The sequence below is a fragment of the Kogia breviceps genome, chromosome 7 (assembly GCF_026419965.1).
Source record: "Kogia breviceps isolate mKogBre1 chromosome 7, mKogBre1 haplotype 1, whole genome shotgun sequence".
NCBI classification, from domain to species: domain Eukaryota; kingdom Metazoa; phylum Chordata; class Mammalia; order Artiodactyla; family Physeteridae; genus Kogia; species Kogia breviceps.
Window position 1 is genome coordinate 31,178,015 of NC_081316.1, and position 16,494 is coordinate 31,194,508.

The following is a 16,494-nucleotide window of genomic DNA, read 5'->3' on the forward strand; positions in this document are numbered from 1 at the left end:
ACTTAAGAAAATTGAAATCGTATCAAGTGTCTTTTCCGATCACAATGCTATAAGACTAGATATCAGTTAGAGGAAAAAATACACACACGGAAGCTAAACAATACGCTACTAAATAACCAAGAGATCACTGAAGAAATCAAAGAGGAAATCAAGAAATACCTACAAATAAATGACAATGAAAACATGATGACACAAAACCCATGGGATGCTGCAAAAGCAGTCTAAGAGGGAAGTTTATAGCAATAAAATCTTACCTAAAGAAAGAAGAAACACCTCAAATAAACAATCTAAACTTACACATAAAGCAATCAGAGAAAGAAGAACAGAAAAAAATCTAAAGTAGCAGAAGGAAACAAATCATAAAGATCAGATCGAAAAAAATGAAAAAGAAATGAACAAAACCATACTAAAGACCAATAAAACTAAAAGCCAGTTCTTTGAGAAGATAAATGAAATTGATAAACCATTAGCCAGACTTATCAACAACAAAAGGGAGAAGACTCAAATCACTAGAATTAGATATGAAAAAGGTGAAATAACAACTGACACTGCAGAAATACAAAGAATCATGAGAGATTACTGCAAGCAATGATATGCCAATAAAATGGACAGCTGGGAAGAAATGGACAAATTCTCAGAAAAATACAACGTTCTGAGACTGAATCCAGAAGAAATAGAAAATATAAACAGATGAATCACAAGCAGTGAAATTGAAACTGTGATTAAAAACATTCCAACAAACAAAAGCCCAGGACCAGAGGCTGTACAGGCGAATTCTATCAAACATTTAAAGAAGAGCTAACACCTGTCCTTCTCAAACGCTTCCAAAATATAGCAGAGGGAGGAACACTCCCAAACTCATTCTACGAGGCCACCATCACCCTGACACCAAAACCAGACAAAGATGTCACAAAAAAAGAAAACTATAGACCAGTATCACTGATGAACATAGATGCAAAAATCCTCAACAAAATACTAGCAGAGAGAATCCAACAGCACATTAAAAGGATCATATAGCATGATCAAGTGGGGTATATCCCAGGAATGCAAGAATTCTTCAATATACACAAATCAATCAATGTGATAAACAATATTAACAAATTGAAGGATAAAAACCATATGATCATCTCAATAGATGCAGAAAAAGCTTTTGACGAAATTCAACACCCATTTATGATAAAAACCCTCCAGAAAGTAGGCATAGGGGGAACTTACCTCAACATAATAAAGATCATATGTGACAAACCCAAGCCAACATCATTCTTAATGGTAAAAAACTGAAAACATTTCACTAAGACCAGGATCAAGACAAGGTTGTTCACTCTCACCATTATTATTCAACATAGGTTTGGAAGTTTTAGCCACAGCAATCAGAGAAGAAAAAGAAATAAAAGGAATCCAAATAGGAAAAGAAGTAAAGCTGTCACTGTTTGCAGATGACATAATACTATACATAGAGAATCCTAAAAATGCTACCAGAAAACTACTAGAGCTACTCAATGAATTTGGTAAAGTAGCAGGATACAAAATTTATGCACAGAACTCTCCTCTATTCCTAAACACTAATGATGAAAAATCTGAAAGAGAAATTAAGGAAACACTACCATTTACCATTGCAACAAAAAGAACAAAATATCTAGGAATAAACCTACCTAAGGAGGTAAAAGACCTGTACTCTGAGAACTATAAGACACCGATGAAAGAAATCAAAGATAACACAAACAGATGGAGAGATATACCATGTTCTTGGATTGGAAGAATTAACAATGTGAAAATGACTATACTACACAAAGCAATCTACAGAATCAATGCAATCCCTATCAAACTACCAATGGCATTTTCCACAGAGCTAGAACAAAAAGTTTTACAGTTTGTATGGAAACACAAAAGACCCTGAATAGCCAAAGCAACTTTGAGAAAGAAAAGTGAGCTGGAGGAATCAGGCTCCCAGACTTTAGACTATACTAAAATGCCACAGTAATCAAGATAGTACAGTACTGGCACAAAAGCAGAAGTATAGATCAATGGAACAGGATAGAAAGCCCAGAGATAAACCCACACACATATGGTCACCTTATCTTAAATAAGGGAGACAAGAGTATACAATGGAGAAAAGACAGCCTCTTCAATAAGTGGTGCTGGAAAAATTGGACAGTTACATGTAAAAGAATGAAATTAGAACACTCTTTAACACCATACACAAAAATAAACTCAAAATTTATTAAACATCCAAATGTAAGGCCAGACAGTATAAAACTCTTAGAGGAAAACATAGGCAGAACACTCTATGACATAAATCACAGCAAGATCCTTTTTGACCCACCTCCTAGAGTCATGGAAATAAAAGCAAAGATAAAGAAATGGGACCTGATAAAACGTAAAAGCTTTTGCACAGCAAAGGAAACCATAAACAAGATGAAAAGACAACCCTCAGAATGAGAGAAAATATTTGCAAATGAAGGAACTGACAAAGGATTAGTCTCCAAAATATAAAAGCAGCTCATGCAGCTCAATATCAAACAAACAAACAACCCAATCCTAAAATGGGCAGAAGACCTAAATAAACATTTCTCTCAAGAAGATATACAGATTGCCAACAAACACATGAAAGGATGCTCAACATCATTAATCATTAGAGAAATGCAAATCAAAACTACAATGAGATATCATTTCACACCAGTCAGAATGGCCATCATCAAAAACTCTAGAAACAATAAATGCTGGAGAGGGTGTGAAGAAAAGGGAATCCTCTTGCACTGTTGGTGGGAATGTAGATTGATTCAGCCACTATGGAAAACAGTATGGAGGTTTCTTAGAAAACTAAAAATAGAATTACCATATGATCCAGCAATCCCACTCCTGGGCATATATATATCTGGACCAAACTATAATTCAAAAAGATACCTCCCCCCCTATGTTCATGTTGGCACTGTTCACAATAGCCAAGACATGGAAACAACCTTAATGTCCACTGACAGATGAATGGATAAAGAAGATGTGGTACATATATACAATGGAATACTACTCAGCCATAAAAAGAACAAAATAATGCCATTTGCAGCAACATGGATGCAACTAGAGATTATCATACTAAGTGAAGTAAGTCAGAAAGAGAAAGACAAATACCATATGATATCATTTATATGTGGATTCTGAAATATGGCAGAAATGAACTTATATATGAAGCAGAAACAGAGTCACAGACATAGAGAACAGACTTGTATACTTACCTGGCAGGGAAGATACCATGATCACGAGAACAGATTTGTGGCTGCCAAGGGGGAGGGGGTTGGAGGAAGGATGGATAGGAAGTTTGGTGTAAGGGAATACAAACTATTACATATAGAATGGATTAACAATGAGGTCCTACTGTATAGGACAGGGAACTATATTCAATATCCTGGGATAAACCATAATGGAAAAGAATATTAAAAAGTATATATGTGTATTACTGAGTCACTTTGCTGTATAGCAGAAATTACCACAACATTCTAAATCAACTATACTTCAATTAAAAAAATTTTTAAAAAAGGTAAGAAGGATTTGAGAGAAAGTAACAAATTAAGAGGATAGGCAAAGATGATTTAATATATACATAATAGGTGTCCTCAAGAGAAGAAACTCAAAGTAAAGAACAGAACAAATACTAAAATCTACAACTCAAAAAACTTCTTGAAGTTAAAAAAATGAGATTCGAAACAGCACACCGAAAGATCAACCCATATACTCCCTGAAAAAGTTACCCCAGAGCAACCAACATGAAGAAATAGTCTATAAAATTACTGGTCTTTAAAGAAAATAAAATCTTTTCAGAATCTAGGTAAAAATATCAAATTATTTATAAGGAAAAGAAAATTAGATTACCAATAAAACCATACTGACATCTTAGAGATGCTGTGAGCCAAGAATTTGATATTTAGCCAAGCTGATTTTCAAGTATAAAGGTCTTAAGTTGCTTTCAATATGCAAGAATTCAGAGAGTATTGTTCCCATGAGTTCTTCCTTAGGAATTTACAAGAGAATGGGCTTCAGGCAACCGAAGTTAATAGAAATACATTGACATAGCACTGGTGCTGATTAATAAATTTATGTTTACAAATAGAACTGATTATAGGTAAGGAAAAAAGGTATCAGAAAACTAAAAAGTTGGGAAACCAAACTGTAGTGCTAAGGAAATCACAGTTGGGTGCTAATACTTTAAACTAGAAAACCATATAAGTGAATATGATAAAGAATACCTTAAAATTCAGGGGCTTTATTACATGTGGGGAGAAAAGAGAGGTTTGTGATTGGTTAGGACTGTGGATGGGCTGTAGAGTGGCTGGCAATGTTCCATTTTTTTGACCTGGATGGTATTTAAGGGTGTTTGCCTTAGTAATTCATTAGGCTATACATTCGTTTTATGTGATTTTTCTGTATCTATATTCTACCATGAGAAGTATTTTTTGAAAATTTATTTTTAAAGGTTACTAATACTCTCAACAATAAAAATGAAGATGGGTAATGATAGAAAGATGACAGCTACCTCTAAAAACATAAAGAAAAACGTTACAGCAATTTGCTCCAAAGGCCTTCATTATGAAAAACTTAGAATGCAGTACACTGCAAAAAAAAAAAAAAAAAAAAACAAAAAAAAAAAAACAAAAAAAAACCACTATAAGATTTCCACATTAAGCATATTTAATAGTTTTTTGGGGGGTGAAAGGAAAACTGTGCTTAATTTATTTCATCAGAACAAGAATTGAATGCTAGTTTAGATTATTAATGTGAAACATTAAAATATAAATTTTAGAAGCAAGTAAAATTACAATCCTGCAGCCTGTGGAATCAAAACTACAATGAGGTATCACCTCACACCAGTTAGAATGGGCATCATCAGAAAATCTACAAACAACAAATGCTGGAGAGGGTGTGGAGAAGAGGGAACCCTCTTGCACTGTTGGTGGGAATGTAAATTGATACAGCCACTATGGAGAACAGTATGGAGGTTCCTTAAAAAACTAAAAATAGAATTACCATATGACCCAGCAATCCCACTACTGGGCATATACCCTGAGAAAACCATAATTCAAAAAGACACATGCACCCCAATGTTCACTGCAGCACTATTTACAATAGCCAGGTCATGGAAGCAACCTAATTGCCCATCGACAGATGAATGGATAAAGAAGATGTGGTACATATCTACAATGGAATAGTCAGCCATAAAACGGAATGAAATTGGGTCATTTGTTGAGACGTGGATGGATCTAGAAACTGTCATACAGAGTGAAGCAAGTCAGAAAGAGAAAAACAAATGTCGTATATTAACGCCTATATGTGGAACCTAGAAAAATGGTACAGATGACCCAGTTTGCAGGGCAGAAATTGAGACACAGATGTAGAGAATAAACATATGGACACAGAGGGGGGAAAGTGGAGGGGTGGTGGTGGTGTGATATATTGGGCGATTGGGATTGACATGTATACAGTGATGTGTATAAAATTGATGACTAATAAGAACCTGCTGTATAAAAAAATAAATAAAATTAAATTAAAAAATTTTTTTAAAAGAAAAAAACCTTTTGTGACAAGTTATCTGTTTGTCAACTGTCATTTTCCCTTTGCATAAACAGTTGGCTATAATTTGAATTTAATAGAGGGGAAGGGAATGAATAGTCTGGTACTGTCATTATGGTTTAGTTTGAGAACTTTCCACATAATCCTGTCAAATTATTCCCTTGCCTCTGGGCTAGCAGTATGAGTCAAAGACACATTTGATAGTCAACAATTATTATGGAATTAGGGACTATCGGAAAATGTTAATATCAACAAACCACCATAGTGGCGTGTTGTAAAGGAAAGATTATAGACTGTTGAGTCAAGTAAACCTGAGTTTGCAGCTGATTCTTCTGCCTCAGTTTCCTTACTTTTAAAATGGGGATAATGATTCTTATCAGAATTGTCAAGATTCAAGATCATGATGGTAAAGCATGGAGCTCAATACTTAGCACATAAAAAGTGCTTAATAGAAAATTATTTTCTCCCATCCCAATAACAGCAGCTGCCTGTCTTGGCTGCACAGAGTATAACCAAGGATGTAATGGGGATCCGAGGGCTTGTGGAAAAGCAACTGCCTTAGTAGGGTATCCTATGAATTTCCTCAAGTGATTTCTAGAGTAGCATCAGATACAGAAATTATTTTTCCTTTCATTCATGAGATGACCTCATACTCAAGTGGTTTTGTTGGCAGCTACTTTACCGTGAAACCTAAGATTACAAAGGAAACTCCAGAGACTGGCTCTTGGCTGATAACATAAACTGGGATTCACAATGGCTGAAAGAACACAACTTGTTACTTTGCTTGGGAAACGCTAATACTCAGAAGAATACACATTTTAAAGCTCCCCCCAACCCAATCCTCAAATACTGTGATCAGTACTAAATCTAAAACAACTCATTAAGAAATCTCAGTGTCGATTTTTCACAAAGTAGGATGAAATTACAACTCAATTCAGAACTCAAGACACGTTTTCTTTGTTTTCTCCCCAAGTCTGAATTGATTCTAGGTTAGTTTTTATTTCATAGCCATTTTTATTCACGAAGGGCTGTGTGGTTTTCTCAAGCAATTGCTTGGCTAGAAACTTCAGCAAAATGGGTAAACTTGTTTTTTCTTCCCCTCTTCAGTCCCCACACTTCACAAATATTTTCTAGTAACATGTATATCAAGCAAGTAGCTGTTTCAAAGTCAGATTTGGAGGGAGTACTAATGGTAGGAGCAATTTCTAAGGGGTCAGATGCCAAAGAATAATCATATTTTTCACTCATACGTCCTCAATCTCTAATACAAGCTAATGTGTGAAGTGCTGCTGGGCTGGCTTACAGAAGTGCTAGCAGAAATCCAGTGAATGCTGGAAAGGAGATATGTCTGTTCTCCCCAGAGGCTATTTCAATAATGTTAATTCTTAACTGGCTTGGCTGGTGCATTTGACAAACAGCCCAATAGAAGCATTTGCTGTTTGACATTATTTTATTCATCTCTTGAAGCCTGCATTCAAGGTACTCATGCAGATGCAAAACTCAGCAGTAATAGTAGCATTTCAAGATTTTTTCCAGCAAATTTTCATCCAAAGGCCTCAAAGGGCATGATAGGTATTAAAACACTCCTTTAGAAAGAGAAACAAGGCCTCAGTAGAGGAGAATCATAGAACTCTCGGAAACTAAAAGAAAAGTTTAGACTAACTTCTCACCTACAAATAGCTGGTGGTGAAGCCATGATTAAGCTCTGCTTCCCTACTGGTCCCATGGGTAACTCTCTGGGCAGTAAGGCAATACAGATGCTTTGGGGAATTGGGTCCTCAATTCTTTCCTAAACTTTTTGGAAGGAAGTGTTTCAAAGTATTTATTTATTTTCCACTACAATTTGTGGCCTTATAAGTTTTATTCAACATTTACATATCTTTCATGCTGTCTCCACAAGATAAAATTTGACTACCACTACCACTACTCCACAAGATAAAATTTCTTTGCTTTTACCTGTATTCCTCATTGTCTCTCATCATCTTTATTTTATTCCTGATGTTAGTGTTTCAGAAAAACGTATTTTTAAATTTTCACCTGATAATTCTTCTTAGTCTAATCCTTGTTACGTGTGTTACTACATCTTGCTTGTCCTAGAAAATAAAATATTCTTAGAAAGAAGAAGAAAGAACTGAACTTCTGGGCTCTGATCTGGAAAAGAGGAGTTTTGCTAGCCAAGGTTGAACTTTGTATTTTCCTTCCTCTTGACTTTCTGATGCGTTGTTCATGAGTTAATTTTCTAAGGACTGATAAATGTCGACAATGTTAAAAAAGAATTTTTGATGTCTTGATCAAATGGAATTTCTCAATATCGTAGCATACATTCCCTTTCATTAACGTTTCCTGAGAGATAAGTGTGTGTGAGACACCAAGCTAGTACTGAGCAGGCCACCATTTCTACCTGCAAAGAGCTCAATATGACGGTGGCAATGGCAATGAGATACACATGCCTTATTTTCAAAGGTTATCCTGGCTAGTAGTCACAAGCAAGGTAACTAGTTAATACACAATATTAATGGGAAACACTAAAAAGTACGATATTGAACCCTCCTCTCCCACTCCATCTCTGTGTCACACACACACACACACACACACACAAGTATATATAAATAGTAATACCCTGACCTCACCAGTTAATTTAGTTGTCCAACTAATTAGAGAAGAAATCCTCAGGTTATGCTTTTGCCTTTTTAGGGAAGAGCCTGTGAACTTCTCATTGTTGTCTTAATTACAGTCTCAAAATATGATGACTAGCAAATATTACCACAACCCAGCAAACTAATAGTAGTGATATCTTACAACACAGTAGTTTATTTTCTTTCACACTGCATGCATTATCCCTAAAAGTGGAATCCTCCACAGGAAACAGAAATTGCCTAACTAGATATTAGGAATATATGGGAGAGAAGGGAATTTCCACCTCTCTGTCTGGATGGGTGGTTCAGAATGCAAAACTGGCTCCTAGGATGAGTTGTAAAGTACTTATTTTGTTCTCTTGTAATGCCTGGGCATGGGGATGTGGCGTTGGTAGTGATCTCACAGAGCTGAGGCTGGGAGAGGGGTTCTCTCCCTTAAAATGGCAGAGGCTACCAGATCAAGGGAGGATGTAGCAGGGGTGGTGGTTGGAACACAGGAGGAGAAAGATTAATAGGTCAAGCAACTAGGGTAGAAAAGGCCAAAAAGCAGCCAAAATCAGTGGAGGACTTGGAATAGGTTGTTTGTAGACAGGATACAGGTCAGGAGATGGAAAAGTGAGGGAGATGCTTGCAAGAAAGAAGGTGTTAAGTTGGAAGGGAGGAAAGCAATCTGAGCAAAGTGAGAAAGGAACTATGGCTGTAGTTGTTCTCCACCAACTCTCTTTGGTGGATAAAATGATTTGCATCTAAGTTGGGCTAGTGTGAGATGGGGAGGAGGAGCTGTATGGAATTATATAGTTATAATTAAATATGTATGTAGCAATGCCACACCTATTCATACAGTGGTAGCCTGTGTAAGTTTGAGGAGTATGGCTTCATTCTCTCTAGTTGCCATATTGATAGCTGAATATCGCCCCATTTTCACCATGCTTTCACCAGGCTGGGAGAGTATCACCCTTCAGCTATGTGCTACATTTTAATTACTGTTGGCATGTATTGACTTTCTTGTTCCCTCATTTGTAATGCCAAAAGTCCAGGGGTACTTTACAGTTTGTTCCTTGGTTTTATGGAATATTGATTGCTCCAGATTATCTAGATGAAGACAACTCAACTCTTTATATTCACCCATATACAGCAATCACCAAAGATAGTTTTCCATAAAGGAGAAACCCAGATCTAGTTCAGAACAAAATGCCTGGCATGGTGCCTTGCACGTGGTAAAGTATTCAAGGAATGGTTGTTGTATGGATGAGTAAGATGACAATACCACCAACCAGGACATTCTCTTTCATTGACAGCGATTGTACTTTCTTTAAGATTTACTCTGTGGGATGCATTGTCGAATGCATTATTCTAACTTGCATTCAGTCATTGAAGATGGCAGTGGAGTGTAGTTTACAATGACTATTTCCCATTGGGTTAAATTATGTCATAAAATTCAGATATTTTGTTGAATAAAGAAATGATCCAGGGGCTTCCCTGGTGGCGCAGTGGTTGAGAATCCGCCTGCCGATGCAGGAGACACGGGTTCGTGCCCTGGTCCGGGAAGATCCCACATGCCGCGGAGCAACTAAGCCCGTGAGCCATGGCCGCTAGGCCTGCGCGTCCGGAGCCTGTGCTCCGCAACGGGAGAGGCCACAACAGTGAGAGGCCCGCATACCACACACAAAAAAAATAAATAAATAAATTTAAAAAAAAAAAGAAATGATCCAGAAAGCTGTTTTTTTTCCTTTTGTGGGGGCGGGGTATGGTCAGGGACATGGGATGAGACTTTTGGCCTCATTCTGTAAAAACCACATTGTTCCAAGTCAAAGGTTTAAATCCTCCTAAAAAGGTCATCTTTTTACATACTGCTCCACATGTATATGTATTTGACAAAATTGACAATGGGGGTTTCTTTACCAACTCTTACTCTTTTCTCCCAGGAAAGATTTCATCATTAAGGCAGTAAGGTTACTGAGCATTTCATATGGCTGCATGAAAAAATATTGCCTAGATGATGCACTGTCAAAAATGACAAGTATCTGCGAAAATACAGCTGTGGAAAATGATGTAAACACTTATCCTCAAAGCTATTGCCATTTTGATTTAGTAGGTGAACTTAATTTTATAATATGAAATGCTCTAATAATTATTGCATTCTTCAGCTGCTTTATAGTCTTTTAAAAACTGGGTGTGAATTTATTCATTATACATTTATTCCTTGCCTACCATATGCTAAAACTACAGAAAGTTCTGGAATTTACTGTTTTTGTTTATCCAACCAACAATCTAACAATGTAGATGGCAGCCGAAACCCCAAAATAGACATTATAATTCTCACTTTAGACCCACGCAGTTTAAATTCTCTAAACTAGTAACCCTGTTCGAATGGAAAAGTAGTAGGTTAGTTTCCCAAGGCAAGCACGTGTGAAGTAGCATCAAGCTATTATTGTTTTTGGCATCTAAGAAAGAGTGGAAACCAGGCTCCTTGAAAAATCTACCCGGAAAGCAAAGTTTACCTTTAACATTCCCACTTTCCTTTCTCTGTCCCTCTCCTATTTCTGGCATTATTATTATTGCCTTCATTATTTATTGCCTTCATTTATTCTTTCCGTTCACTCACTCACCAACCAGTTATTTTTCAAACAAGAGTAAGGCCAGGGCTTCCCTGGTGGCGCAGTGGTTGAGAATCTGCCTGCCAATGCAGGGGACACAGGTTCGAGCCCTGGTCTGGGAAGATCCCACATGCCGCGGAGCAATTAGGCCCGTGAGCCACAACTACTGAGCCTGCGCTTCTGGAGCCTATGTTCAGCAACGAGAGGCTGCGACGAGAGGCCCACGCACCGCGATGAAGAGTGGTCCCCGCTTGACACAACTAGAGAAAGCCCTCACACAGAAATGAAGACCCAACACAGCCATAAATAAATACGTAAATAAATAAATAAATTTTAAAAAAAAAAGAGTAAGGCCAGTGGAGAAACAAAGATATTAATGGGAGAGACCCTGTCTAAGGCAGCTACTGATTCTGTTCTAAAGTCATGTCCAGGTATTACCACAGTACAAAGAAGAATATGACAAGTGCCATTTAGTCTACATAATTGTGAGAGGTCAGAGGATGTAAAAAACCAAAGCTCCACACCACCTGTGACCTGCCTTCTCTTGAACTACCCTTCCTCTCAACCAGAGGCTTATGACCTTTGCTGCAAATGAGTATCACCTGAAGAGTTTCTAAAATTCTTGATACCCAGGCCAAATCCAAGTCTTGTTAAAAAAAAAATTTCCGGAGATGGGACCCAGATGTCAGTATTTTTTAAATTGATTATTCCACTGTGCAGCCTAGGTTGAGAAACATTTTCCTAAATATCTCCCTCTTTAAAAAATCTCATGTTACCCTAGCTTCAGTATAGAAAAGGCAAGTGACTTTGGGGAAAATATTCACTTTTCTCATTCTGTTGACAACCCCCCCCCCCCAAACAAGTAAGCAAACAAACAAAATCAAACCACCACCACCAACAACAAAACTGTTCTCTTCGTTAAGTTCTTCAGGTAAAGAATTAGAAATTACCAAAAAAAAAAAAAATTAAAAATTAAAAAAAGAGATCTAGGTAATCATTGGTGGAAGAAGCAGTAAGGTGGAAAGAAAAGCATTTTCTGGAGTGTGGTATAGTTTGAGAGATTTAGGGAAGACATGTGATCAACTGCTGAAGGTGAAATTGTGTAGGTAAACTATGTGGTCAGATGCAAAGATCTTGGACAAAGGGAATGGAAGAGAGTAGTAGGAAGTCTGAAAGGTTTTGACAACAAACCTTAGTATTCATTCCAATAAATTTCACAATGTTAGGTCAGTGGTCAAATTATTAAGCCTTTTTTAGGATTTGTAACAACAAAACAAAATAAAACACAAGTGATAAATCAGGACTAAGTATCTGACCCTTAATGTGATGGATGGGGGTGGAAGTTAGGGAACCATAACAAAGAGCCCCAAATTTGGCCACTGTAACAAAACTGTGAAATGTGTTGGCATCAGTGCAAAAAGTCTGTTATCAGCAAATAAAAATGAAGTAAAACAACTTAGAAGATATTTGAAGTGTTCTGTTTACCTCCAGCTCCCTAAAGCATCTTTTCCATGTTCTTCCTTCATACTATGATTGATAGTGAGGTAGATTAGAAAGCCCAAGGATGGCACAGACACAGATTCCAACTCTGGTTCCTTGTTCACTATCTGTGGAAACTTGGGTTTATACTTTAATTCTCTGGGCTTCAGCTTCCTCATTAGTGAACTCAGGCATAATATCTATTCCAGAAAGTTGTGAACAATAAATAGAGAGCAAATAACACAGTTGGAGCTCTTAATAATTTCAAGACTCTTCCTCTTTCCTTTGTCTGTTGTTGCTGCTGTAATCTGTAAGGCAGCTTAAATTCTTACAGATGTAGGGGAGATAAAAATTTTGTACGACACAAACTCGATAATGGTAAAAGTTCATTCTTGGGATGGGGGTGGGGACCGGGTCATCTAAGCCTAAACATGATAGAGTCTTCTACCATGAATAAACATGCTCAGATCATTGGAAGCAAGTGACTGAATATTTTTGACCTTCTGTTTACCTACAGACGAGGTCTTGCTCTAGATTAGCAAACCTAGGGGCAAAGTCAAAGGCTAGCAGGGCTCTTGCAGGTCTGAGGTGGGAGTTGGGGGAAGAATTCAGGAAATTGGAGAGTGAGAATATGCTCTCTTCAGGGCTCAGCCTTTTTTTTTACCTCCAGCAGGTTACTGGCAAGCAGGGGTTTAAGCTCAGTTGTTGCTACATTTGATTTTTCAAGAAAAGTCAGCTCCATATTTAATGTAAAATCTCCCAGTTTTTAAGTGTTGATTCCATTTTTTTTCAACATCATGTGAGCCAAACAAAACACATCTGAATATTTCCCGTGTGCTACCAGTTTGCAAACTTTGCATTTTGCAGGTCCTTTTCACTTTTTGTGCCCTCTACTCTGAGCCCAAGAATAAGTGTCTCCATCGCCAATGAGCGGCTCACCCTAAAGATTAGAAATACAGTCATACCCCCACTTCCAGGTAGTGTTTCTTGTTGCTAGTGTTTTCTTATCCATAATTAATGTTACCTCCCAGGCAATTCTTATGCAAACAGCCTCTTATTCCAAAGTTAAAATCAATTGTATTTCCTGTTACTTGCTAAAGTGCTAGACTTAATTTTCTGCATGTTAGCTTTATTTAAAACATCTGGTGGCTGGTTTCATTTCCCTGGGGCCCAACCTAATTTTGTGCCAACTCTTGGGAGGTAAAACTTTAATAAACGTTCCCATTTGTAAAGCTGAATATTTTTTAAAAGCCTTAGAGAAACAGTCTTCTATCCCACTTGCTATGGACTGAATTGTGTCCTCCCCAAATTCATATGATGAAACCCTAACCTTCAATGTGACTACATTCGGAGAAAGGGCCTTTAAGGAGGTGATTAGGTTAAATGAAATCTTTTTTTTTTTTTTTTGACCAGGGATTGAACCCGGGCCCTCTCCAGTGAGAACGTGGAATCCTAACCACTGGACTGCCAGGGAATTCTTAAGGGCGGGGCCATAATCCAATAGGACTGGTGGCCTTATAAGAAGAGGAAGAGATACAAGGAGTGCAGGTACCCTGAGGAAAGGCCATGTGAAGATACAGTGAGAAAGCGGTCAACTGCAAGTCAGGAAGAGAGCGCTCACCAAGAACCAAACCTGCCAGCGCCTTGATCTTGGACTTCTGGCCTTCAGAACTGGGAGGAAATAAACTTTTGTTGTTTAAGCCACCCAGTCTATGGTATTCTGTTGTGTGGCCCTAGCAAACTAATCCTCGACCTTTAATTATCCTGTCTTTGGTGTCTGACGTCATTCCAGTCATTCTCAGAGAAATCCCACTTTTAGATTCTCATCTGACTTCCTGTCAAGACATTGTGGAAATTTCTATATCATCAATCAAAAGAGTCCCCTGTCTGGAAAGTATATCAAACTCTATATATGAAGGCAGAATACCGACTATTTGGTGACTCACCCATAAAATGTGAGATAAAGGAAACCAATCCTTTTCCCAAGTTTTAAAACTTCTCCTCGTTTGTCAGATGCTCCTGTGAGTCGCACTATGCCGACTTTCTTGAGCCTGGAGAGCCACCTGTAGGCATGCTCATCATCTTTTAAAACATCTTCAAAATCCAGAGTAGGTAGCTGGAACTCTGAGTCCCAGTACTGACATCCTGTGAATTAAGAAAAAGAAGAAACCAGATAGGATTGCACTGTTTTTAACATACAATGAGAATCTCAGAGAAGGGACTAGTTCATTGAAGCTGACCTTTGTTCTATCATGGAATTGATTAAATTTCAGTCATCTTAGAAAGGCCCAAGTTACCAGCTCTTCCTCCCTGGACCCAAGCCAGTCTGCTCTATGCTTTCTGCCTACTACTGTGGAAGACCCATGACAAGTATTCACTATAGCACATTTGTCAAGAGAATGTTGTTTAGCTTGCAATGGCTCTTGATACATATGTCCTTAGGGCTTCTCTTCCTGGACATTGTTTAGAAATAGCCTTGAAATATTGTATATTTTAACAGCCAAGTTGTATTGCTCAATTCCAAATAGAGATAAAATCAGAATCATGTGCTAGAACTGCATATGCCTATCCCTGGGGGTTGGGGTGAGAAGTGTTGGCCATGGTAGGAACTGCTCTTTCTTCTTCCTATTTTACCTGATAAGAAGCTTTCTCTTGAGTCAACTTGTTCACAGGAGTCAGCAAAAGCTGCCCATGGGGAGGAAAAGATGAAAGCTGTGCTCATGGCATGCACAAACACTTTGGTGACAATGCCACATGAGATAAAGTCAAATGCCTTCCTTTGTTTTCTGATTCCTCATGATTTATGGCTCATAAAAATGTTTACTTGAAAAAACAGAAAGGAAAACAAATGTAGAAAATAATTTGCTTACAAACCAGGCTCTCTCAAAGGAGGTAGAACACAGAGGAAACATAATTTTGCCAAGGAAAGTAACACAGATATTAACAATTGCATTCAGCAAAGACCACTCTAGCTAATCCACTTGATTTCTTCATTTGGGGGGAAAGAATTTGCCTTAGGAAGGCAAGCCTTCCTAACAAGTGACAGAATGAGGTCTCATGATCTCAAAATCATCCTGTGCAATGCCTCCCTTTTCTAACTGGGAAATATATGTCATGTTACAGAAAACAACCCCAGAGCCTCCAGTTTAAGACAAAAGATTGGGTCAGTGTTCCCTTGTAGTAGTAGTAGATTGGGAATAATTTCTTCTTTGATGTCAGCATGGCTGTTTCTGCAGAACCAAGGATTTCTTAGGAGTCAGATATTGGTTTAGTAGTAGCAAAGATACTTACAGGTGCAGGAAGCCATTCCTGATCTCCCATCAGTGAGTTGCATGAGGGCATTCACAGAGAGGAGCAGGTGTGTGTCGGGGTGGGGAGAGGTGGGGAGAACTAATCAGATTATAAACACATATATTGCCAAAGTTTGCATAATATTGCATAATGCATAATGAGGCAGAATTTTCAGGGCCTAAGTTGCAAACTCTAAATGAGTCCTCCCTAGTGGCTGCATTCATTATTTTGGATAATGTTAATATTGTTCAGTATTGAATACATCCCAAGTGACTTACTGTATCTTCTCAGGAAGTCGAGTTTATATTCAGCCACTGGTTCCTAAGTTTTGTTTTAACTCTTCTCTTTGTGGGACTAACCATAACTGAAAGAACTATAACCATTCCTGCTCCTTTTTTTTCAGTGTTTCTTATCAAGTGTCTTTAGAGAAAAACCTTAGAATTTACTATTAAACCAAGTCAGCTTGGCAAAGAGAAGCAGATCAGCACATGGGCCAGAGCAAGTTGGCTAAAGCGATAACAATGGGGTGTGAAGGCTGTGGGATATAATCGTAATTTTTTTGGAGGGTGGATGGTGTAAAATACAGGTTCTTGGTCTTCCTTGATTCTATTAGCTACTCAATAATTATCTGTTGGTTTATTTTTTCAATAAGTCTAATATTTTACCATGTTGTGAGACACTGTGATAAGCAGTAGGTTTTCAGGAACTCATAGTCTATGGGAGACTTGGACACGGAAACTGACAATTAAAACATAATATGGTAGCTGCTATAGTCGAAGTACATTCAGGATACCATGGAGATATCAGACCTTCTGATCCCTTACCTAATGCTCCTTCTACGATGCCAGCTGCTCTTTTATATGCATGAGGTTCCTCAGGTCTGTCCCTCATGCCTCAACTATTTCTTCTGAAATCAAAGTTGGTTTTATGGG

At 37.8% G+C, this 16,494-nt stretch overlaps 1 protein-coding gene across 1 annotated transcript in view; it reads right to left on the reverse strand.

Moving 5' to 3' along the window:
• Nucleotides 1-16,494, reverse strand: part of BBOX1 (gamma-butyrobetaine hydroxylase 1) — a 69,439-nt gene that overhangs the window by 35,248 nt on the left and 17,697 nt on the right. The window contains exon 3 of the mRNA XM_059070751.2: nucleotides 14,218-14,416. Within this exon, the coding sequence (XP_058926734.1) occupies nucleotides 14,218-14,416 (199 nt within the window). The remainder of the gene's footprint in view (nucleotides 1-14,217; nucleotides 14,417-16,494) is intronic.